The 24,213-nt window shown below is 39.8% G+C and overlaps 1 protein-coding gene across 1 annotated transcript in view; it reads right to left on the reverse strand.

The window, feature by feature from the left end:
• Positions 1-23,262, reverse strand: part of LOC121307081 (sulfhydryl oxidase 2-like) — a 42,697-nt gene extending 19,435 nt beyond the window's left edge. Inside the window, exons 1-10 of the mRNA XM_041239195.1 lie at positions 22,963-23,262; positions 12,270-12,370; positions 10,483-10,531; positions 10,041-10,146; positions 7,885-7,975; positions 7,646-7,791; positions 5,770-5,913; positions 3,726-3,855; positions 1,847-1,969; positions 1,119-1,269 (exon numbers count right to left, since the gene is read on the reverse strand). Of these exons, the coding sequence (XP_041095129.1) occupies positions 1,119-1,269; positions 1,847-1,969; positions 3,726-3,855; positions 5,770-5,913; positions 7,646-7,791; positions 7,885-7,975; positions 10,041-10,146; positions 10,483-10,531; positions 12,270-12,370; positions 22,963-23,221 (1,300 nt within the window). The 5' untranslated portion in view covers positions 23,222-23,262. The remainder of the gene's footprint in view (positions 1-1,118; positions 1,270-1,846; positions 1,970-3,725; positions 3,856-5,769; positions 5,914-7,645; positions 7,792-7,884; positions 7,976-10,040; positions 10,147-10,482; positions 10,532-12,269; positions 12,371-22,962) is intronic.
• Positions 23,263-24,213: the final 951 nt, after the last annotated feature.

A 24,213-nucleotide genomic window follows, 5' to 3' on the forward strand; every position in this document is an offset into this window, starting at 1 on the left:
GGGTCTAATTCAATTTATGTTTCTAATTATCATCAAGTTATGCTGTTAAACTGTACTTTGAGATTGCACCTGGCTAAAAGCTTGCCATCAATAACCCCATTCCACTTGCCCACTCTCCCGATTACTACCTGTGGAGGAGATCACCCTGGCTAGCAAGCTCCTCTCGGTAGCTGGGATTTAGAAAGCAGCAATGGGGGTAAGGGCTGGGGGATTGATAAGTCCAAATACATAATCGCACATTGAGCCTGACCCCCTTTCTTCAAACACCAGAATGAGCAATCCCTCTCTGACGACTCCTCTAATCACCAGGGCAGAGAGCCTGTGACCGCAGGAGGACGAAGGTACTCCAATCCTCGGTTATCATCGTCCATTCAGTCTCTGCTGCCAGAGTTTTTCTGTTAACAATACTGTGCTGTAGTGGTGGATCAGCAGGAATGAAGTACAATACCCAGACAGTGAAACACCTCTTTCCTAAACCCAAACCCTGCTGTGCAGTCATTTAACACAAATCAACACATTTTTTATTCAAAAGATATTTCTTTGATTTCCAGCTAAAGGTCCATTTCTTTGATAAATAAGGACTTCCCAGCATGCACAAGGGCATATCAGGTTTAGGAAAGGCCAATTGGCTTTTCACAAACTTGCTGTCAACTTCCTGGGAAACCCTTCTATTGTGGTACAGAGAAGGCCTTTTAGCTACAGGATGTGTTCGAGTACTTTGGCTTTGTCCACATTTTTTAAACATGATTTGAGAGCTATATTCTCACCCAACTGCCTCCAAGGACCGGTGCAACCAGATCCTCACCCTTCCCCCTAGAAACAAGAATCACAATTTGCAGTAGGGATATAGCCATCAATCTCCGCTCTAAGAACATTTCTTGCAGGCAATATCACAGCCAAACAGATGATTCTGTTCTTCTGGCTTGCTTCAGATACCCTTTTGGCCTTACTATGGATACATATTTTTTAGAGCTAACCTCAAAGATTAACAGATCTTGTTGTGTAACAACCAGAATATCTGTGGCTAAAGCAGATATTATAAACAATATAATGTATGTGTTGGAAACCAACACTTTACAATGTAACAAACAGATTCTTTCATGTTATTATTTCCTTACCTGTGTTAGCCAGGGCGTCTGGTCTTTCTGCTGCCTGGACAGTGAGGGTGTGGAACAGCGTCCACAGGAAGCAGGGGTACCTTCGCAGAGCCGGCTGGCTACCTTGGCAGCCTACCCACTCAATCTTATTGGTCAGGTACATGCCAGAGATCTGTACGCAAAACCCAGGACAGAAGGAATGTGTCTGGGAAATTCAGTGCATTGGCCACATCTCAAAACCATTAGAAATATGACTTTTCTGACACAGTCTCAGATTTATTCCTACCCATTATGCTACTATTGCTGTTTCGTCATTTGGACAAAGGAGGAGAATCATCATGGGATCTCCGCAGGCTGGGGGGGGGGGCTTCAGTCTTTAGCTTCTACCATAAAAAAGAGCGTGTTTGTGTGTGTCTCTCTGCCAGTCAAATTATCACAACATAAATGGCTTGATTACATTTGGATGCTGTTGTGTTGCACTCAGATACACTGCCCATCACAAGGTATGACGCTCAATAATGAAGTCACAACACAATATTCTTTTGTTTTTATAGTTGCTGTTTGTGAATACTGCAGGTTTCTCAGGGAAAGCTCCTGTTTAATTTGTACTTGCATGAACAACATCAAATTATCAGTTTATTATTCCAAAATAATTTGTCAGAAAAACCAAAAAGGAAGGAAAAAACACATCCTATCCCTGCCCCATTTAAAACAGAGGCTGTGTTGAAGGGAGCTTGTGAGTCGCTTACCCTCATCTTGTTGTTCACCAGGTCCAAGATGGCATCGTAGGGAATGCGGTCTAAAGGGAGACTGACCAGCCACTCCAGAAGAGTCTCCAGAAGCTTCACCACAGGCTGCTGGCCGGGAAACAGCTGGAGAGACAAGCAAACCCTGTCTGTGACCAACACTCCCCAAGCAAACAAGGACAGGACACATCACTGCTATCATTAAACCACAGATAGTGTAACAGAACACTCTGCAAAGTTCACAAAAAAAGTATTACACACCTTTGCCATGACCCATGTTGTCCATATCATAGCAGTATATTTAAGAAATCACACATCATGTGCCATAAATCAACAGGGCACTACATTTCTCAATATTTACTAGTTGCCAGAAGAAAAACACTCAGTGTATCCTGATCATGCTCCCTTGTGCAACAATGTTAGCTTCCATAATACGCCAATCCTTTCAAGCAGAGACTAGCATTGTTGTAGGAGGGAGCACAAAAGCGATACATTGACGACTCTTTTATATTAGTTATTATATAGCACAAAAGCGTGCTATATGCATATATAGATATATCTATATATATAATATATTATATATATATAGAGGGCCGTTTTACAAACTCTAAAAGCTGGGGGGGGGGGGGGGGGGGGGGGGGGGGGGGGGAGTATATTCCAGTTTTAATGGAAAACAATTGCTGTGACATGGGCAACAAAGTCATGCTTTTCTTCTAAAACACTGCAGGGATACTGAAACACTTTAAATACCAACGTGAATAAAAAAATACATATCCTCACAAAAGAACAACAAATTTAAACAAAATAATCTGCCCAAAGCTGAACAATACACTGGATATATGGGTAGGCTGCTCTGCGTTGCATTTCAAGGATCAGCCCCTGGCACACATGTTTTTTCTTGTTTTGCTCTTCCCTTTAATCCTACTAAATGTCTGGCATGCGAGTGAAATCCCAAATCTGAGGGCGAGAGGCTCTTAATCCGTCCCTTAGACTCAGGTGCCCTCATTTCACCCGTCTCAAAGGCGGCCAAGAACGGGGTAGCTGCTCTCCAGATAGCCATTACTTAACATTAGATCAGACGCCCCTGCTGAACTGCCCTTTGCAGGCTAAAGCTCCAGCCAGATTAGGCAGGGCACTTTCCTTAAGGAAAAGAGGCCAGCAAGAGATTTCTGCCTCCAGGGAAAAACCCTTTTACACCAATTCTCATCTTGGAACCAACTGTTCTGTCTTCTTGACTTGCCATTCTCTGTGTGACCAGCTTGGTTCCCCCGTATTTAAACCAGTGACTGACAATTAAGAAAATCAATCTTTGTTTAAAAGATATAATAAAATTCTACTCAAGATACAAGACATTTTTTAGGCTAGCTGTTTGGCCCTGGCAGTGTGGGAGGTTTGCACAATTACTTCCAATAACCCCAAATGACTTTGACCTACAGAACCACAGAATACAGATGAGCACCACGTATAAAGCGAACATCTCAAAAGCACAAGCCTTTGACATATTGTGGTCATGTGACTTTTTGGTTTCCAGATAATAGCCACCTTAGGTCACAGGTCAAAGTGAAGGGTACTGTAAGATTTTGCCCAAGCAGTGGGCATAATAAATTAATAGACACAGTCAAGCCCCGATCCCCTCAACTTGAACTGAAAGCAAACACATTTACAGACTTCAGTAATATACATTTCAGGCTACAGGTTAAATCCTTTGAGTAACTGCATAGTTGCATGTTTTCTCCAACATAAAAGCAATGTACAAATATAGTAACATAACAGAGCTTAAAAAAACAGCCTGTAGATAGATTAAAAGCCACGAATGGCACAGGGTGAGGTGAGAATACATTCAGAAAGTTTGGGAAGGGGAAACCCAATCCTGTGCAGTTACCTTGGCGATGACCGTAACAAAATCCTTGAAAGTCTCCAGCTCTTTTCCTTCCAGTGTCTGGTGGTTGGCCAACTCTATCCGCAGCAGGAAATGCAATCCTGACTCCAGGTCTGCCATGTACACTTTGGATCTGAAACGCAAACAGGGCAACAAGATCAGTGAGCAGGGAGAAAAATACACTACACAAAACCACACTCATTTCACAGGAGACAAAGCCAGCCTGCCACCCTTCACAGTTCATTCTTTTACAGCGATTCCTTGTTATCAGATGGCCCTTGATATCGTGGAACAGGCTATAAGGCGGTATGGCTAGAGCAATGCCCCTTAATGCCATTACGCTAGGGTTTGCATTCCCATTATAAAACATTAACACAACACAAACAGCATGCATTTCTTTGTTTTATGAATTTTAATCATATAGTAATAATGGAATACAGCCCAGGCATCTATTGATACTAGTATTCACAAGCCAGGTTTGAATAGAACTTTCCAGTCAAGACGAAAGGTCTGTGGGAAAAAATACAAAGCTGAAAAAAAAGCATTGAGAAATCAAGAGGTGTTCCAGCCTGTATTAAAGTTGTGAAGCTGTATCTGCCGTCTACAAGTTTAGGCAGTGTGTACCTGAGGCTGGAGAGGAGGGGATGAAGCTGCCTATTGACTGGTATTCTAACTGGTGCTGTGAGAGGGTATTTTGAGAGTATAATGCTCCTAGTGGGAATTTAGAGAACCACATCCAGCTACACTGCCAGAGAGCCACTGTGGGAGATTTCCATATGAAGACTTGCTGGGGTTGTCATAGCGATTCCAGCATGAACCACAATCAGCAATTTGAAAATGACAACAGAGCCCCCTGGTGGGCATTTGGGTAAACTACATGTACTACAAATCAATACCAGGAGGAAGGAACTACTACCGAATACAGAAATAAACAAACCAAATTGAAGTGGACTCAGATTTCTTTATTAAGAGAGTTTAAGTTTTAGATCATTTCTCTTACCAAAGCATTCTCTAATAACTAAAGCAGCTTGACTTTAGTACATAAAGTTAGTACATGGTTATGGTTAGTATGAAAATTGATGTTGATTACAGCATCTAACTGTCTTTAATCTCAATTAATGCAAATTATAATAATTCATATTGCATGTCTAATGATTACACTATTATTACATATTAAGAAGTGTGTCTGGTAGTGTTCTAATATGGAACTCCCTATGCAAGGTTACAGAATAAGATTCATAAAGGAACGGGACTAACATTGAAAAATGTTAAGAATGCGTGGCTACCAGTTTTTGCCAGCTGCAACAGAATTGCGAACTCCAACACATCCAGTCCAGGTGTTACAACCGCGTCCTTAATTATTAAATTGATACAAGCAACACCTGACCTTTGAAGCATTCAGAAACATACAGCTTGTGAACACCAGGTGGCACCACAACACAAACGCTAGCCAGGCATTAAAGCAAAAAGGCTGATTTGGGTATAATCTGGGGTTTTCTGTTCAGACAGATCCCTATGTGAAAAACTCTAAATTACAAACAGTGATAAATGAACCCAAAGTGAAAATCATTTGGAGAAGGCTACTCTAATTCAGACACTAATGTAGCAGGTTTTATTAAAGTTTAGGTGGGGTTCCTATTACTATTCAATATCTACAGTATACAGGGTTCTACATAATTAATGTATGGCTCTCAAAATACTTTGACAAACAGCTAATGTGAAAAGCACTGTACATCAACATATTTCCCTGCAATACACTTAATTTAGGAATGCATTGTTTTTACATGTGGCTTATTTTTTTAAGAAGGAATTTATCAAAAAAAATACTGTGACTATTTATTTGGGTAGAAAATACAATGCACACTAGAACAGAATGATGTTTCTAATTTTGTAGATCAAAGTAATTAATAGTGTGGCCTCTTAGAAAGAGATCCAGATGGGTTAGTGTAATAATCTACAGTGCCTATGAGTGAATTGAAACAACTGAAAACAAATCATATCTGTATCTTCCACGTTTGGTCTCAGTGAGCTGTTCTGACAAACATACTTGTCAAACTCCTTCCAGACTGTGGCAGCAGTGTCATGCTCCTGGACAGCATGGTCTGGGCTCCTGGAAGACTGAGGTTTCTTCCTCCTGACTCCTGGCAGAAGCTTGAGGAAGGAGGAGAAAAAAAACCGCAGAGTCTTGTGGCTGCAAGAGGATAGAGCAGGAGGAATGACACAGCAGTACATGACAACAAAGTGCTTTGTTCTAGAACCCCGCTTCCCAAATTTGAGTTCTGTCTGGATGTACAGATGCTGTGACAATCCAAGCTTAACAGCACTTCATTAAAAACATGAAAACAAGCCCCACAGTTCAGATTTCTAATGGGACAAACAAGCAACGGTTCAATTTTTTAACTTTGCAAACTGCAAAAAAAAAAAAAAGGCATGGGTTTAACGTTCCCATCTTTATTCAAATGCCCAGTGTGTAAAGAGATTACATAATCACAATGTTTTACACTTTATAAAGAAAAATGAAAACTAGGAGCACACATTTTATTATACTGCCGTATTTACAGGGCTTTAGAACTATGGAATCCTAGGAGGTGAACGCAGTAGCTAACTACATCGAGAGCAGCAACTTCTCAGACTATAACATTATTAAGGCAGGACTGAAGAAGGACCAAATAAGACCATGCTTTAGTTCAGTAGTTGAAATTAACATTACAGTTGAAGTGTAAGACTGTAGTTAATGCATATCCCATGTTAGCATTATGAACAGTATTTATTGGAAGTACTCGCGACTTCAAGGTAATTTTGCATTTTAAATTGGACAGTAAACTTACTCAATGACCGACAACCTGAAATTATAATAAAAATGTATATGATTTAAGAATCTGGTCTTTTCATGAATCTAATAAAACCACCATGACCAATAAGTGCAAAATTAAAAATGTAGCACATTCGTCACTTTAACAGTGCAATCATACTGCAGTGTTTAAAATCACTCAGTTGCATTTTTCAAATAAGGAGGGCTGAATAAGCCATGTTAGAATAAGCAAATAAGGCATGTATTATTAACAACAGAATACACCCTGCTGTGGCTTATTAATTAAGCACATTACAGTAAACGTGGCAGTCTATGGAAACAGGATATCCCCAGAGTACATAGCATCTCACAGTGTGTAAATATTTACTGGAGTTGAGGCTCATAGTGGAATATCCCCGAAGGCCAACAAAGTGACCGATAAGGGGCTGTGTGGCTAAGGGGTTGACCACCTTCTGGAGGTCACTTTTTTCAGTCCAAAGGAGTTTTCAATATGTTACAAATCAGAGGACTACTGATTTTGTCTGCAGTAGTACAAACTATTTTGGTCATGTTACACTTTTAGCCAATTTACCCTACTGCTGTTTACAAACAAGAGAACAAACTACTCTCTTAATAGGCTTTGTATTTGGAGCTCCTGACTTAGTAACTAAAGCCAAAATAGAACATTATTTTCTATATAATAATAATATATTGGTGATAGTCAAATATGCTTCAAAGTAAAACTGATTTCTACAGAATATTCATTATGTGTTCAATAAAACCCTTAATAAACCAACTAGAACCATAACTTTATATAATTGTATGTTTGTAGCCCAGTCTGCACATTACAGGATATTAAAACCGATTCAACTTTTTCATTGTAGCCTATAGTTACTGCCATGATCAGGTTAAAAAATATATAACATGTTCCATCTACCCAAACTACAAATAAGTATAATAAATAATTACAGGTAGCCAAAATTCAGCAGGATTCTCTGCTGCATGTCAGCAGCCTAGAATTTTACACATCAGGAACATTTATTAACACTGGGAATGTACTGGCCTCAGCATATTACTTTTTCTAATGAACTCCACAATCACTGAATCCACAGGATTTTCTGTGCACACTTACACTTTCATGAGCTCATGCTTGCCGTCGGGATGAAAGAGGCATCCAGCGGGAAGGGAGAGGATTCCCAGCTTCTCCAGGAGGGATGCATCCGAACCCAGAGCTCTTGTCACATTCAGGCCGTCGTATTGCATTAGGTCCAGAATCACCTGTGGGGCACGGGGAATGAATCCGAGATATTTCTTGCTTTGTGCTCACTGTGCACCATTGATTAAAAGTTTAGTAAAAACAAGTGACCCTACCTCCCGTCCCACAAACGAATTCTCATCCTCAATGATAACTGCTGTGTACGGCTGGCTTTTCTTACCAAGCAGGGCGAGGACATCACTGGACCTTCGAGAAGCACAAAACAAATTCATGACAAAAAACTCAACTTTATTGCAAAAAAGAATGTTCAACTGTTGCCATTTTCAGATGTCTTCCATCACTTTGGTAATTGACTCCACCAGCTCAGTTTGGATCTCCACTCTACTTGCTTCCTTGTTCTCTTGTCCCCAACGCTTAACTGCATCCACAAGTTAATTTGTCAACTTTGTAACGTGTTGGATATTACGTGTTGGATATGCTTTAAACATTTGTAGTTCCCCAATACGTTAAACTGCATTAATGCGCCACCACATGAGATCTCCATGGAATACAGAAGGTCCTATTTTGATATCGCTCTTTACTGGAATCTTGAGATATTTAGCAAATTCAGTAGTTTGCAGCATTGAAGATTGTGGTGGGATTTTCCAGGGTTACATACATTTAAGCTATAGTCTTTACAATAGTGTTATACCCAATACGGAACACACCCATTTTAAAAACGAACACGTAAAATGAACCCCAAAAGCTGTATCTGATAGTATATAATTTGGGCTTGTGTTCTTTTTTTAATTAATTTTTCGTTGCTTATTTTTAGCTATTTGAGTTTAATGCAAATCTTTTTTTTTTTTTTTTTTTTTTTTTTCCCCCCCGGGGCTTTCGCTTTTTATATACTGTATGAAATTGTTTTCAGTTACTTTCCAAAACACTTGGGTGTTTTTTTTTTCTATTACAATATATATAGTAACTCAATAGTACTTGCACACTTAAGTTGTACCTTCTTTCCTTTGCTGTCTTCCCTAACAAAATTCTTATGGTCATGAACACATTCTTCTGGGGATTTTGTGTGTCTAGGCACTTTTTTTACATTTCACCACAATTTGCAATTTTGTTTAAAATTCTCCCTGTCTAACTGTAATATAGCTTTAAATCCTGCAAACAAGCCCTCTAATTGTAATCTCGTTTGAAATCTTGCAAGCGGAGTCTCCAGTAGGATTTTGCTGCCATTCAGTAGTTGGGTGGTTTTAAAGGATTCAGAATGGGTTAAAGTATTTATTTATTTATTTTATTTTTTTTTTTTAAGTATTTTTTTATTTTTTGTCTGTGAAAGGGTTGAAGTCAACGTGAATTGAGTAACCATTTCCAATGTTTTTTAGCTATACAGCGATTTTATTTTCTTGTATCGGGGGGTGTTATCGGTTTTTACTGGTTAAAACCAAAAATCAGAAGCCCTATACATAATAAATAAATACAGTAATAAATAAATAGAACGTGGTGCTCTTTATGAGGCCAATGTGCAAGGTCACTTGGTTGTTAAGTGCCTGCTGTAGAAACGGTAATACAATTCAAGTTAAGGTGAATCTACACTGGACGTGAGCGATGCGAACGAATCGTTTAAAAGTGACTGGAATCGAATGGCTGTCTTGGTGAAACGAGCAACTCCGAATAGAAATGTTCTATTTTTGCCGCCAGTCGTGACTAGAGTAAAACGGACCAATCAGAAGCAAAGCCAGTTCCCAACCCAGTCTCAAAACCACATCTAGACACATCCCCAGGGCCAGTCCCAATCACTGCCCCAACCCCAGTTCCAGGATAAGCCCCAACTACAACAGCTTTAATGCAGTATGGACGGTTTGGACTGTGGGAGAGGGTGGGCGAGAAAGGTAAATTATGGAAATAACTGTTTGTGTACCATTTTGTGGGCGCCGTGGGGGTATTGTGTTGTATTACTTTGAATGTGATTATGTGAGTTTTACCTCTTCCCCCTGTCAGTGGGATCTCTCTCTCTCTCTCTCTCTCTCTCTCTCTCTCTCTCTCTCTCTCTCTCGTGTGGTGACTTCACTCTCTCTTTGGTGTGTGTTAGCTTCATTTGCTCGCTCTGTAGTGTATATGCTGAGGGAGTGGTGGTGTGAATGGGCCGCCTATCTTGTGTGGGAGAACAGCGGAAAAGATAAGGACAGGGTCACGTGACAGTTTCTGCTAAAATATTCGCTTTTGATGTAGATACAAAGTCCGCTCCCATCGCCTGTCCCCAGTGTAGAACCACCTTTACAATTCTATCGTGTCAGGTTAAATAAAGTTTACCCTGCAGTACCTAGAGGGTTCCAGAGGAGGGCAGGCTGGGGGCCATTCTTCCTGGCTGTGGTTTTGAAGAAAGTTTACCATGACCTGCCGGACTGTAGGCAGCTCCCTGTTTGCCCCTGGGGGGGGGGTAAAAGAGCAGCAAGTTATTACAAAACATAAGTGCGTTACAATGAACCAACTGATGTGGATATAAGCAGACAGGCATCCCACCATCCTTAGAGTGTTATGCCACAACTGATATTATATTTTGCAAGTCTGAAAGACAGTAGCCAATGAATTTTAAGGTCCAATTAAAATACATACAGAACTTAACAGTTATAACACAACGAACAGTTATTTTAAATGTGGTTATCCAAACTTACTGCTACTTTTGTGTTGAAATAAAAATCACAATAGCATAAGAGGGAAGATTATTTTAAAAGGTACAAGTATGATTCTTGATAAAGAATTACCTCTATAAGGTTTCCCAAGATCAAATTTGTTGTTACGTGCCTTGAAGTACTGCAAAAGAGAAGAGTGGGGCAGTTAAAGCCCCTAAAAGGGTATTGGAGCAGTGGCCGGGCTCGTTATTGATTTGGAATTATTGTAACAGTGGAGGGACATTACATTATGTACATTACATCCTAGTTAAGATTATCACATCTTAATATTGAAGTTACTACAGTAAGAGGCAGCACAGTACTGCTGGGACAACTATTTGAAAGCACAGCTTGAAATGTATTCAGAGGCAAATATGACTCCTGGTTTTCACCAGAATTTATATAAGTATACCAATAAGATAGAGGATACAAAATGACAATAACTAAATAACGACAGCGCTCCATGAACGTTCACAGAGTACTCTGTTCTTATACACATAGTATGGGAAAGTATGGGACATTTTTTAAAACTAAATAAATAAAATTAATAATAATCTTGAAATCAAGTTTGATGCCTGATAAAAAGTGCTTTTGGAGCATGTTTGACTTAAAAGCATGAAGTGTACAACATCCAGGCAATCTCTCAAATCCTAAAAGGGTATAACCGACACCCGTTACAATACTGCATTACTCCAAGTCAAGTAGATATTTGACAAATTAACTTATGGTTTTAAAGCCCCGGTCACACCAGAATGAAAAAGGGCTCAGATATATTGTACAAGAAATGCCAATCAACTTTTTAGTATACGCCCACTTTGATTTCCAGCAAGATGAGGGACAGTGATGAGGAACATTAAGACATACTCCTGTTGTAGTAGATCAAGAGAAGGCATAGGAGTCAGAGTAGACGAGTGTGGGTACACAGAATACTACAGAGTAGGGAGGAGTTTGGGGAATTCCACACACTCGTCGGTATAGTCAAGTGCTGAAAATTACACAGTGGGTATTGCTTCAAGGAAGCATGCACAGTCGCATAAAACATTAAATAAGAACATTGTATGTATCGTTGATTACACCTTACTTAATAAGACGATAGACGAAAATAAATTATGTATATACTTATACTAAATGATGATGATTATTATTATTTAAAGCAAAAAAAATAAAAAAGCAACTACTATATGCAGACTAACATGTCTTTATGGAGCATATAGAATCATACATCGTGCTTGTGCTACAATTATACTATTTATCAAATAATGTATAACATAATTAAAATAAACAAATAAAAAAGGATTCCTTGATGTATACCAGAAGCAGTTTTCCGACGTGATGTTGTGCAGTGGAACAGTGGAGGGCAGTCTTCTCTGTAGTAAATCATAACAATGCCTGTATTTACTGTTTAGTGTGTTTAAAATGATATATAAAATAACACCAGGTAGGTTTACTTAATACAGCCCTGATCGGCCAAGAACATTTATCGTTATCGTTGTAGCAGGAAAAAAACAAAATCGCTCTGAAAGAAATCAAAACGATAGCTACAGTTATCATTTACAATGATCGTTATCGTTGTGGTGGGACCACCTCCACTCATTTGAACTGGAACGATTTTTATAATTGTTATTGCAATCGTTCCAGGTGTGACCGGGGCTTGTTTGAAGCCATGCACTCTCTCTCCTCCCATGCAATTTTTTTTCAGTTCCCAATCTGTCCACTTGCAAGAACTACATTGAAAAACAAACTGCAGTCCAAACATGTCATTGAATGTGTTTTTTTTTTTTTAAACTGTATATCTACATTTTACACTACTGAGTATTTAACAGTATGGATGATAAATCTATTAAATAAAGAATGAAACAGCTGTTAGTATTTTGACTTACCCTGAAGGTAGGATAGAAGTGGATCCCAAACTCTTTGCACACATCAAAGTTCTTCTCATCTGCACAGTCCAGCACGCCTATTTGAATAGCTGGCTCCCAATCTGTAAAGAATCCCACAATCAAAACCACAGTGCACTAGACTGCATACAAATACTTTAAACTGTAAACGCTGAGTCAGCTTTAATGTCCAGATGAACACTGGCCCTGAATCCCTTTGCCGAGTAACCACCAGACCATTGGTTTTCAACCTTTCATCTGCATCGCAGCCCTTCACTAATTATTTTCTTTAAAGTTTCCAGGGTATTTTGATAATGGCATATGTGCCATACACAAACCTTAAGTGTATTTGTATTTGTTGCTGTTATTGTTCTACGTTTCTTAAATGCAACTGCTCATTTGAACCAATTTTGTTTTACACAGCAGTACTCACACATGTTTGGTCACCATCAACTGTTGTAAGAAACTGGGGTTCCATATTCTGTTTTCTACAGACCAAAGTCATGTTGCATTTGTAAATACTGACACTTGCTTTTAAAAGGGAGATGCAGCATTTTTGTGCCTAATCCTTGAAAGACAGCTCTCAATGTTTTTTTTGTTGTTGTTGTTGTTTTTGCATTTGTAACCATTCGCAGCCTGCAGCCCTGCATCACAATTTCTCATTTCTCTGTAATTCAGTGGTACAAACAGATTGATAAATTACGATTGTTCCATTGAGGGAGCATTGTGTTTGAGGAATCATATCGCCATAAAATAACTGTCAGTGCGTACCAGTGACAAGCCTGTCGCGTACCAGTAAAGGTACGCGTACCACAGGTGGAAAACCACTGCACTAGACCACACTGCCTCCCAGTCACTTGACCGCACGGCCTCAACTAAAGGCATATTATAAGGCATTTTTACTATTATTTAAGTACAGGGTGCTCCTGAAATCTATACATTATATTGTAAAATAAAATACATTGTAGCTGGTCTTCAGTGCACTGTAGATGGAGAAGCAGTTAATTAAACTGACAAAGACAAAGTACAATTAAACGAGGCAGTCTTCCCTGCGACAGCGAGTATAGGGAGGGGTACGGAAGGTCCGACAGTGACCGAAGTAATGTGTGTCACGACCGAAAATGACCCCCCGTGTATATATTCCAATCAAATGGAACGGTACGGAGAGCCGAAATGTCCACAAACGGACACACCAAGTTTATTAGTTTTTCGGTATGTTATCCTCCGGACGTATCTGGCGCAGATTCAGATGGTGAGTAAAATAATCTGTTATACAATGACATTTGAAATGTGTGTAGCAAAGGAGAAGCCGTGCTAATGGGGGATTTCAACTTCCCCCTTATAAAATGGGAAAACCCGGTGGGTAGTGTGAAGGATGAAATAGAAATGGTGGAGATGACAAGTGACTGCTTCCTAACACAATTGGTGAAGGCACCGACTAGAGGGGAGGCATGCCTGATTTAGTCTTTTCAAATAACGAAGATAGAATAACAAAACAGAGGTCAGAGAACCACTGGCAAAATCAGACCACAACATGGTTCATTTGAAGTGTTTTTTAAAACCCCACAAGTAAAGACTAAAGCTAAGGTTTACAATTTTAGAAAAGCAAACTATGAAGGTATGAAACAGAGACTAACAGAAGTAGATTGGAGTAAAATAGAGAAAACACCCACAGAAGAAGGATGGTTGTTCTTCAAAAATGTAGTACTAGAGGCGCAAAACAATTACATCCCTAAAGTAGACAAATCTAAATGTAAAACTAAATTGCCAAAATGGTTTAATAGATCAATTAAAAAAAATATTCAGCGAAAAAAGGCACTTTACAGAGCATTAAAAAAGGACCAAAAAGAAAGTACGCAGAAAGAGTACACAGAACTGCAAACGCAAGTCAAAAAGGAAGTTAGAAAGGCCAAGAGAGAAATAGAAATGAACATTGCTAAGGGAGCTAAAACCAATTCCAAAATGTTTTTCCAATATTACAACAGCAAGAGAACATTCAAAGAGGAGATTAAATGTTTAAGAGATACAAATGGCAAAATCGTAGATGAAGAAAAAAAAATAGCAAATATGTTAAATGATTACTTTTCACAAGTTTTTACAAAGGAAGATACTGACAACATGCCCCACATGTCATCCAGTTCCTATCCAGTTTTAAATAACTTTAGCATAACTGAGGCAGAAGTGTTAAAGGGACTAGGAGCTCTTAAATAAACAAATCCCCTGGGCCGGATGAGATCCTCCCAGTAGTACTCAAAGAAATGAAAGAAGTAATTTACAAACCGCTAACCAAGATCATGCAGCAGTCTCTTGACACAGGGGTGGTACCGACAGACTGGAAAATTGCAAACGTAATACCGATCCACAAAAAGGGAAACAAAACTGAACCAGGTAACTACAGACCAGTAAGCCTGACTTCTATTATATGCAAACTTATGGAAACTATAATAAGATCCAAAATGGAAAATTACCTATATGGTAACAGGGTACTGGGAGACAGTCAACATGGTTTTAGGAAAGGGAGATCGTGTCTAACTAACTTGCTTGATTTTTTTGAGGATGCAACATCGATAATGGATAATTGCAAAGCATATGACATGGTTTATTTAGATTTCCAGAAAGCTTTTGACAAAGTCCCGCACAAAAGATTAATTCTCAAACTGAACGCAGTTGGGATTCAAGGAAACACATGTACATGGATTAGGGAGTGGTTAACATGTAGAAAACAGAAAGTACTGATTAGAGGAAAAACCTCAGAATGGAGTGTGGTAACCAGTGGTGTACCACAGGGATCAGTATTAGGTCCTCTGCTATTCCTAATCTACATTAATGATTTAGATTCTGGTATAGTAAGCAAACTTGTTAAATTTGCAGACGACACAAAAGTAGGAGGAGTGGCAAACACTGTTGCAGCAGCAAAGGTCATTCAAAATGATCTAGACAAGATTCAGAACTGGGCAGACACATGGCAAATGACATTTAATAGAGAAAAGTGTAAGGTACTGCACGCAGGAAATAAAAATGTACATTATAAATATCATATGGGAGATATTGAAATTGGAGAAGGAATCTATGAAAAAGACCTAGGAGTTTTTGTTGACTCAGAAATGTCTTCATCTAGACAATGTGGGGAAGCTATAAAAAAGGCTAACAAGATGCTCGGATACATTGTGAAAAGTGTTGAATTTAAATCAAGGGAAGTAATGTTAAAACTGTACAATGCACTAGTAAGACCTCATCTTGAATATTGTGTGCAGTTCTGGTCACCTCGCTATAAAAAAGATATTGCTGCTCTAGAAAGAGTGCAAAGAAGAGCGACCAGAATTATTCCGGGCTTAAAAGGCATGTCATATGCAGACAGGCTAAAAGAATTGAATCTGTTCAGTCTTGAACAAAGAAGACTACGTGGCGACCTAATTCAAGCATTCAAAATTCTAAAAGGTATTGACAGTGTCGACCCAAGGGACTTTTTCAGCCTGAAAAAAGAAACAAGGACCAGGGGTCACAAATGGAGTTTAGAAAAAGGGGCATTCATGGGCCGAATGGCCTCCTCTCGTTTGTACACTTTCTTATATATTTTGAATCTCATAACCAACCCCTGTCCCAGAGTGAGATTTAAGTTTCAGAATTAAGTTTCTTAATTGTTTTTTTTTTTTTTTTTACAAAAATCTGAAAGGTCCCAAGTTTAAGTTGTTCTAAAACACATGTTAAATATGAAGAAAGCTATGCCGCTTTGTATTTATACACCATTCTGCGTGTGTCCCAGAGTTTTGCCCGACACCCACTTACTTTCTATGTACAAATGATAACATAATAATGTTCTTCAAACAAGCTGAAAGGTCAAGAGTTTCTGGAGGGAAGGACAACAGACACATATGCTCTTGATTATTATTATTTTTTAATAATATTACTGTTTAACTCACTAGTGCAGCCTGGCACAGTTGTATAGCTCATAACCAACACCTCTAGCAAAACATGGAAATACAAATATTTATAAAACGTACACGTATTTAATGTAAATGTACATTTATCCTGACTGTAAAACTTCAAAACTCTAGATTGGCTCTTTGTTATTTTAGCATTGTGCTCACCACAGCTTGTTCTCGTTCAGTACGAAACAAAAAATACTCTACATCGGTTAGATAAGCCACAGCATGTGTGGATATACTCCAAACCAAGCGACTTCATACCTATCCTGTAAATAACTAAACACGGTAAATAAATAAGCTAAGGAAAACAACAACAACAACTAAGACTGCCAGTGCAGGCTGCAACCATCCAGGGGACCAGATGGACAAGCCTTCAGGCGAAGACAAAGAGGGAATGGCCTTCTCCGAGACAGAAAAAGGGGTGGGGTTGTTTGGGGCATTTGCTATTTATTCTGCGCCCTGCGCCTAGCTCCCACCTGTCTGTCTGCCCCTCTCCAAACTTAAACAATGAATGGAGACACTATCATGGTAATGTGAGCCGGAGCACTCCAAAACAATGCAGTCTCCCACCCCTCCTCCTACTGAGAAGAGAGCAGATGGGAGGCAGCAGCTCCTGAGCCTGCATGGAAACAGCCACCACTGCCTCCTTAAACAAGTGAAGATCACAACACCATGCTGAAGCAGGGCAACCCGACTGAGGGCACTGCACATCAGGGATGGGCTGGTATAGCATTTGCATGGAAGGATAACCGTGGAAAAAAAAAAAAAGTAAATATTTTAAACACACACATACATACTGTTGGTTATAAAATGGAGAAATATTACTGTACATTACTTAAATTCCTATAATTCATGTTATATTTGACTACACCAAACCCCACCCCCCCCCACCCCCCCCCCCCCCCCCACCCCCCCCCCCCACCCACCCCCCCCCCCCCCCCCCCCCCCCCCACCCCCCCCCCCCCCCCACCACCCCCCCCCCCCCCCCACCCCCCCCCCCCCCCCCCCCCCCCCCCCCCCCCCGCCCCCCCACCCCCCCCCCCCCCCCCCCCCCCCCCACCCCCTCCCCCCACCCCCCCCCCCCCCCCCCCCCCCCCCCCCCCCCCCAATAAGGCTCAGTAACTTTAAGACCATGAGATTTGTAAAACTTTAAAAGCGCACCCTAAAGTTGTACAATATATGTTATACTAGCACAGTGTGTATTACTCTATTAAGATCTATCAACCGTGGAGTGAATCTATTTGGACTGACAAAAAATGACTGAAGTATGTGCACTATGGAGCACACCGAGGAATAGGCGTTGGCAACTGAAAAGATGTAGCACACCTCCCCCATGGACCAATGAGGACTTTGGAAGGGTCTAGGATAAATATACTGTTCACATCAAGTATGCAAAGCTTTTTTTTTTTATAATCACATAATATTAAAATGCATTTTTGCATGTGGACACTATATAGTGTTGTAATAGATTTGCAGTAGTTTTCCCATTAACTTGTATGATTATGCAATTTCCACAAATGGAAGATCCAGTGATTGGGTTGGCTAAGGATGATGACTGAAGTTCCTCGAATATAATCATCCACTCAGAGGTCGACAGTAATTTGTAATAAGACACCATCATTACTTTAAAGCTCTGCTAGTTAATATATTAAACAAATGCACCATATAAAGTGCAACATGAGGGGGACCTCAACAGTGTTCTGGTTAGAGAGCATGCATTTTAAAGGCATTAAATTTCAAGTGGGAGGTCACTAGTGCAACTAAAACACCTGCAAAACCCCTTCAACACAGAACTGTTAATAAATCATGTGATACTCGGTGAAGGTTTTGGCAACTGATAAAATTTTTTATTTTTTTTTAAAAGTCAGAGGGCAGAGGATGCTAGACAGTGTCAAGGAGTTAAGAATGAAATGTTTGCAAATCTAGAATTCAAACTCAAACATCAACAGGGCGACCTTGAGAGTTGCAGGCTTTGCATGTCATACATAAGTTGCTCTTTTATGGGATCAGGGCAGGTGCTTTTCTTTTTATCAGTTTATTTAGCAAATGTGCACGTCTCCCACAATGAGCGAAAAACTAATTCCAGGGAAAGGCCAGCCAACTGAATGGCTTCTTGTGTTGTGCTGGGCTTCAACCCCCACAAGCTCTGTAATCACAGCTGGGGTAGAGGCTGACAGGTATGCAACAGCATTAAGAATTTGGCTAAAAAGCACAAGTTATATAAAACGATCCAAGACACAGGTACTTCTAAAGTGTTTAGAAAAGGAACAGCTACAGTATCCAAATCATAATGGACAACAAGCCCAAAAGTGACAGTGCACATGAATGTAATAATAATAATCTTTATATAGCGCCTTTCGTAGTGGACCGCCCCATCACAAAGTGCTTTACAAGATACGAGACTAGAGTGTGCGAATTATGCATCAGCTGCAGAGTCACTTACAAGAACGTCTCACCCAAAAGTCGGAGCACAAGGAGGTTAAGTGACTTACTCAGGGTCATACAGTGAAATCAGTGGCTGAGCTGGGATTTGAACCGGGTACCTCTTGGTTACAAGCCTGTTTCTTTAACCACTGGGCCACACAGCCTCCTCTAATATGGCCTCCTAATGTACTGACTGATACAACAACTCTCTTGCAATGCTCTCCATCTCTGTCACTAACAATGCAGATTCATCTGAAACGTTGATATCAGATCACACTTAGTATTCTGTGTTTTCGGTTTTTATCTTTAAAAAAAGTTCTGGGAAGTTAACAAATAACGACTGCGATATAATGCCTTCCAATGTTTGGCAATTCCTTTCTAAAACAGAAGACAGCAAGAAAATACTCTGGTAACGCAACTGGGATACTCTGGTAACGCAACTACTTTGCGTGACTACATTTAGATGGGACCCTACAAAACTCTGACAATGATAAACATGTACTACCAGTTTCTTCTTTTTTTGAAAAAAGAAAACTTGCACCAGGCTACCAAACGACTTACCAAAAGACAGTGTCCAAGTGAAATATAAACCATGGACAATTTACTGAACTGCTGTGGACAGTGTTTACTTTTTGTAAATGAGTTATGTTGTTCTCTGAATTGGTTATTAAACTGACTGGATTGAACTCATCTGGGACCTTCAGTTTTTTTAGTTGAGCGTCCTGGACCCTCAATGGAAAAGCATTTTGGAGAGCCCTGAAACACTTACCATGCCGATATTCATTTGTGTATAATGAGTGGCAATGTTAGAGACAGTTCAAGAGTATGGAGCATAACAGCTGCTTTAGATATACAGTTATACTGTAGTAGTGAGCCTACATTAATACCATGCTCAGAAGGCATACAATGTAGACAGGGGTCTAGTTGTTAAAAGATAAACTTATATAGGCATACATGCTCACAACACTTACTGTAAATCATAAACTATGGCCTTTTTAAAAATGCATTTAAAAATATTTAATAAAAAGATTTAACAGATATGGACCCTAAAGATTGATACAGCTGTCCTCATATTGCTTCCAAATACTGCATGATGTTTAACAGACATATTTTAAATAATGTGCCAAGCCCTAGAATTGTAGTCATAAACAAGGAATGGCAATGCACTAACAATCATTTCAGTGCCAGAATCCAACTACAAAACAACGAAGAACAACAGCTGTGTGATCAAGGGCCACTGACCTAACACAGTGGGATCCATGCCTACTTAAACAATAGAAGGTTTTGTTAAAAGATGGGGAAACCCCATGGTCAAAGTAACTGGACATGCAGTGATGTGACAGAGGAGATTGAGAGCTTTAACCTCAAATGGTATAGCGAGGACACAAACACTTGGGGGTCATCACGTTGCTCAATACAACCTACGTGAGACTTGATGTAGGGTCACATTTTAAATTAAATGCATGTGTATTATTTTTCAACCTTTACCAAGAGTTTTGTTGACGCTACTGGTGTCATTTATTAAGTGCGCTCACTTAAACTGAATGAATCGGATAAACTCACTCTTTTTGTGGCGTTTTCAGGTGTGACTACTATAAGTGTTTTTTTATGAAACACATTTTGTTATACTTTTCTGCCTCATAATATCCACATTAGTAGAAGTGGTCCTTTTGAATATAAAGCCTTGACACCCAATACGATACTTTTAATATTAGAATATTCAGTTCCACTGGACACCATCTGGAATGGAACTTAAAAAAATCTAAGAACACAGTGGTGTAAACACAAGGGCAGTGAATCAAACTGTATGGTCTCTACAGCAGAAACCTAGTCACATAACCTCAATTTCGAATAACATCAAATGCAACTTCAATTACCTTGTTGTATTATGAAAATGTATAGTACTATATGTGACTAAATTGTGCAGCTGGGAGTTTCACACATCTGCCTCTGTCTGTGCTAATCTTAAGCCAAAACATTGTCATGACTACAGGAATTCATTTAGAAAGCTCACAATATCCTTTGACATGAAGCCACTACTGAGATGAGGCTTTGACACTGTGGAGGTGCAGCTCTATAGAAGGCAAGAAATTACAAACATTTAATTCATGCCATTTTTCTTGTACGACAACCATGATCAAACTTGACCCAGATATTCACTGATCATAATTGTGTACCAAGTATGAAGCCAATATCTTTGGTCTTTATTAGGACGGGTACCAAAAAGTCAAAGGGGATTTCACCTGGTTAGGGTTTACCTGGTTTATGAGAATATAGCAACTGTTGTTGTGGCAGATTCGGAAATGCATACAAGCTTCCAACACACATAAGCATGGTTAATACTTTACAGTAGCGTTGAATTCACAGTATCAGGCCGTGTAAATGCTTTGTTTTTGTAATGCAGAAACACCACATGGGTCTGTTAAAGAAACATACAACACATGAACAGTTACACAGTTCTGTGGTTTTGACAGGGAAGGAACTCAAGGAGTTAAGACATGCAAACTATTGAAAAAGGTAGTTATATTACAAAAAATATATATAGTGAAGAACTCTGAAACCAACAGCAGCATGCGTAACTATATTTGTGTATCTGTGTGTGTGTTTGTGGATATGGGGATAGTCAGAGTGATAATATTTCTCCAGACCTTGACCTTGCTGTAACCAAGAATTGTGGACCTTTACATAATAACTGACTACCCCAGCTGTACTGTATTTTACACAGGAGTGTGACTGGGTGTTTTACACAGCCCCCTCTGCCTGTGTTCATCTTAGCTTACAAAACATTGATATCACTGCAGGAAATCATGTCTCGACAGGCTGACTGCAAAATCGGGGACAATTAAATTCCATCGTTAGTTTTCTAATTGATTAAGTTGACAGAGGCCTTCTACAATACGCACCACCCTTCCTTTGCTTTGCCCTCACTATTTACTGTAAAGCTTTCAGTGGTAACAAGACCTGGGCTTGGTTTTTGCGGATAAGAGTCTCTCTAAAAGTCACGTGTACCCAGAGATGTATCCAGACAAGGAGGCCATAGCAGCCTTGCTGGCCACACATCGTTCTGTTTGGGTGGTAAGCAGACTGTTCAGTGGCTATGAGACTAGAAAATGTATCCAGTTCATGTCTGCCCTGTTAGAGAAAATAAAAGAATTAAGCACAGCCTGGTAGCCCTTATCTTGAACAGCTAAACGTGTCACTGGACAGGCTTCAGCAGTTTACAACACACTTATTAATGCTGCTTGCCATGACACATGTGGTACCCATCCCATGCTGGTGTGTGGATCCTTCTGACAAGACCCCACCCACTAATGTACTGTACTGTTACTGTCTAAAAGCACTTCTCTTGGTAACATTTTAAATAAAAACATATACTTTTATGAAAGAAGCTTGTAAAAAAAACAGGTGCAGATTGCCAGAGCAGAGACTAGCTGCTAGTGCACAGCTTTGAAATCCTCATGTTGCACAAACCTTCCACTTCTAGTACACCTGTACCTGTGTTTCATTCATGATCGAAATCCCCACAGGCACTGTTGTACAGCCCACTGCTTTACAAGAGGAGGTGGAAAACTAGGAGACTCAGCTGTTTGCAACAAACGTGTAATTAGGCTGTAATAGATATATTGGATAGAGTGTGTAGTTGGGCTGCGATAGATACACTGGACAGAGTGTAATTGTGCTGCAAGACATACTGGACAGTGTGTAATTAGGCTATGATAGACATATTGGACAGAGTGTGTAATTAGGCTATGACAGACATATTGGACAGAGTGTGTAATTAGGCTATGACAGACATATTGGACAGAGTGTGTAATTAGGCTGTTATAGTCATACTGGCTAGAGTTTGCTTTTTAATGCACCGTCTCAACAATTTGATAATTATAATTGCCTCCGTTTGTCACACATCCCACGGGTATTTTACCCAGTATGGGGGGTAGCTGAAAAAACCTTTGTATGCACAAACGCGCTAGATAACACGATTGCTGCCTCTTGCCCGATCAATTAACATTTCCACACACACAACAAAATGTAAAGCCTGAATCGACTGCCAGCCGACAATACAACTCACAACAACATACACTATATCAATAGTACACCGTTGTGTATAAAACGACTTGAATGCAGTGTTTTAAACTCTGGGATGAAAGGCCGGTTTGCAGTTATGACAGGTATGTGAACTATACAGTGAATGTTCAATGCCTGGGCATGGTAAGGACCTCACAAGAGGTTCAGTCTTGTGGAGAGCTTTGCAGATGTTTACACTGTACTAGGTCCCACGTCCTCATAGAGGAATTGAGAGAAATCTGAGTAACTATACCACGTAACAATGTAGCGGTAATCCCTACCTTTAACGTCCCCTGCCAATGCTTTCCACGTCGGCGAGTACTGGATGCAGTGACCGCACCACGACGAGTAGAACTGGACAAGCCAGGCGCTGGACGAATTTTGCAGGGTCTGCTTCACTGTGCCGCTGTGCAGAATGGTAACAGGATCCTCGCTGGAATATAGATGAGCGGCCTGGGTCCGGCAAATGAAAAGAGAAAATAGACTGTACAAGCCGAGCAAAAAAGTAGTAGAACAAATATTGCTGCCACTCGTCGCCATGTCGTGGCTCTGATGTGCTATTGAACCAGCTGGAAGGCGGATCAAGGGTTGGCCTCCGGAAACGTCACCGGGAAATGGGCCTAGCAACCGGGGCGGGTTAAGTTAAGGGGTTTGGCTTATCTGTCGTGATAGAAATGGGGACGTGAGCACGTTTTGTGCGTGACAGCCGAGACAAGCGTGGTTGTTTTTCATGTGAAAAATATGTTAAAGCTGTGGTACTGTATGCGCTGTTCATGTAGATGGCATAACCGAATTAGTGTCCTTGAAAACCATTCCAGTATTTTTGTATAACGGCAATCACATTTCTGAGTGACACAATATGTGAATGCTGTTGAAGTTTGTATAGAATTATATCATTTATGCTAATGATCAGAAAAAAAAAAAAAAAAAAAAAAAAAGTTTTTAAAAAAATTCACTCGTATTCCTTTTCTGATCAAATGAAATGTTGTCACTAATTTACTTACAAAAGGAATAACTTGCTGATGTAAAATGCACAGAGAAGTTTTCAGATTGCCAGGAGACACTTTCTCATTGTCATTGATTGGTACTGAAAAACTTCATAAACAAGGCAGGAAATGTCATCGTACAATTAACACGTTTTTAACAGGTTCCTTTCTCTTTTAAAGTGATACCTGTCTCCTTAAAACATGTTAAAATGACATTCGGAAATAAAACTATGGAGAAACTTAAAGGGACTGACCCCACCCCCAGCCCCCAGTAACTGAGCCCTGACCTTTGTTTCTTTTGCAGAAGGAATGTTTTTATTAATGTGTTGTTTTTCTTCTATTAAGCTAATAGCAGTGATAAAAAGAATACTTCTAAAATACTTCTATCACACGTATGCAACAGACAGCATTCCTCTTAAATAGGAGTACCCATTGTCTATTTTTTCTTAAACTTTGCAGGATAACACATATAACTACTTCAATAATACAGAAATAAAAATATGGGGTCACCAAATTAAAATATTTTTAAAGGTAAAATTAAATGAG

Source organism: Polyodon spathula, chromosome 52, assembly GCF_017654505.1.
Source record: "Polyodon spathula isolate WHYD16114869_AA chromosome 52, ASM1765450v1, whole genome shotgun sequence".
Classification (NCBI taxonomy): Eukaryota; Metazoa; Chordata; class Actinopteri; order Acipenseriformes; family Polyodontidae; genus Polyodon; species Polyodon spathula.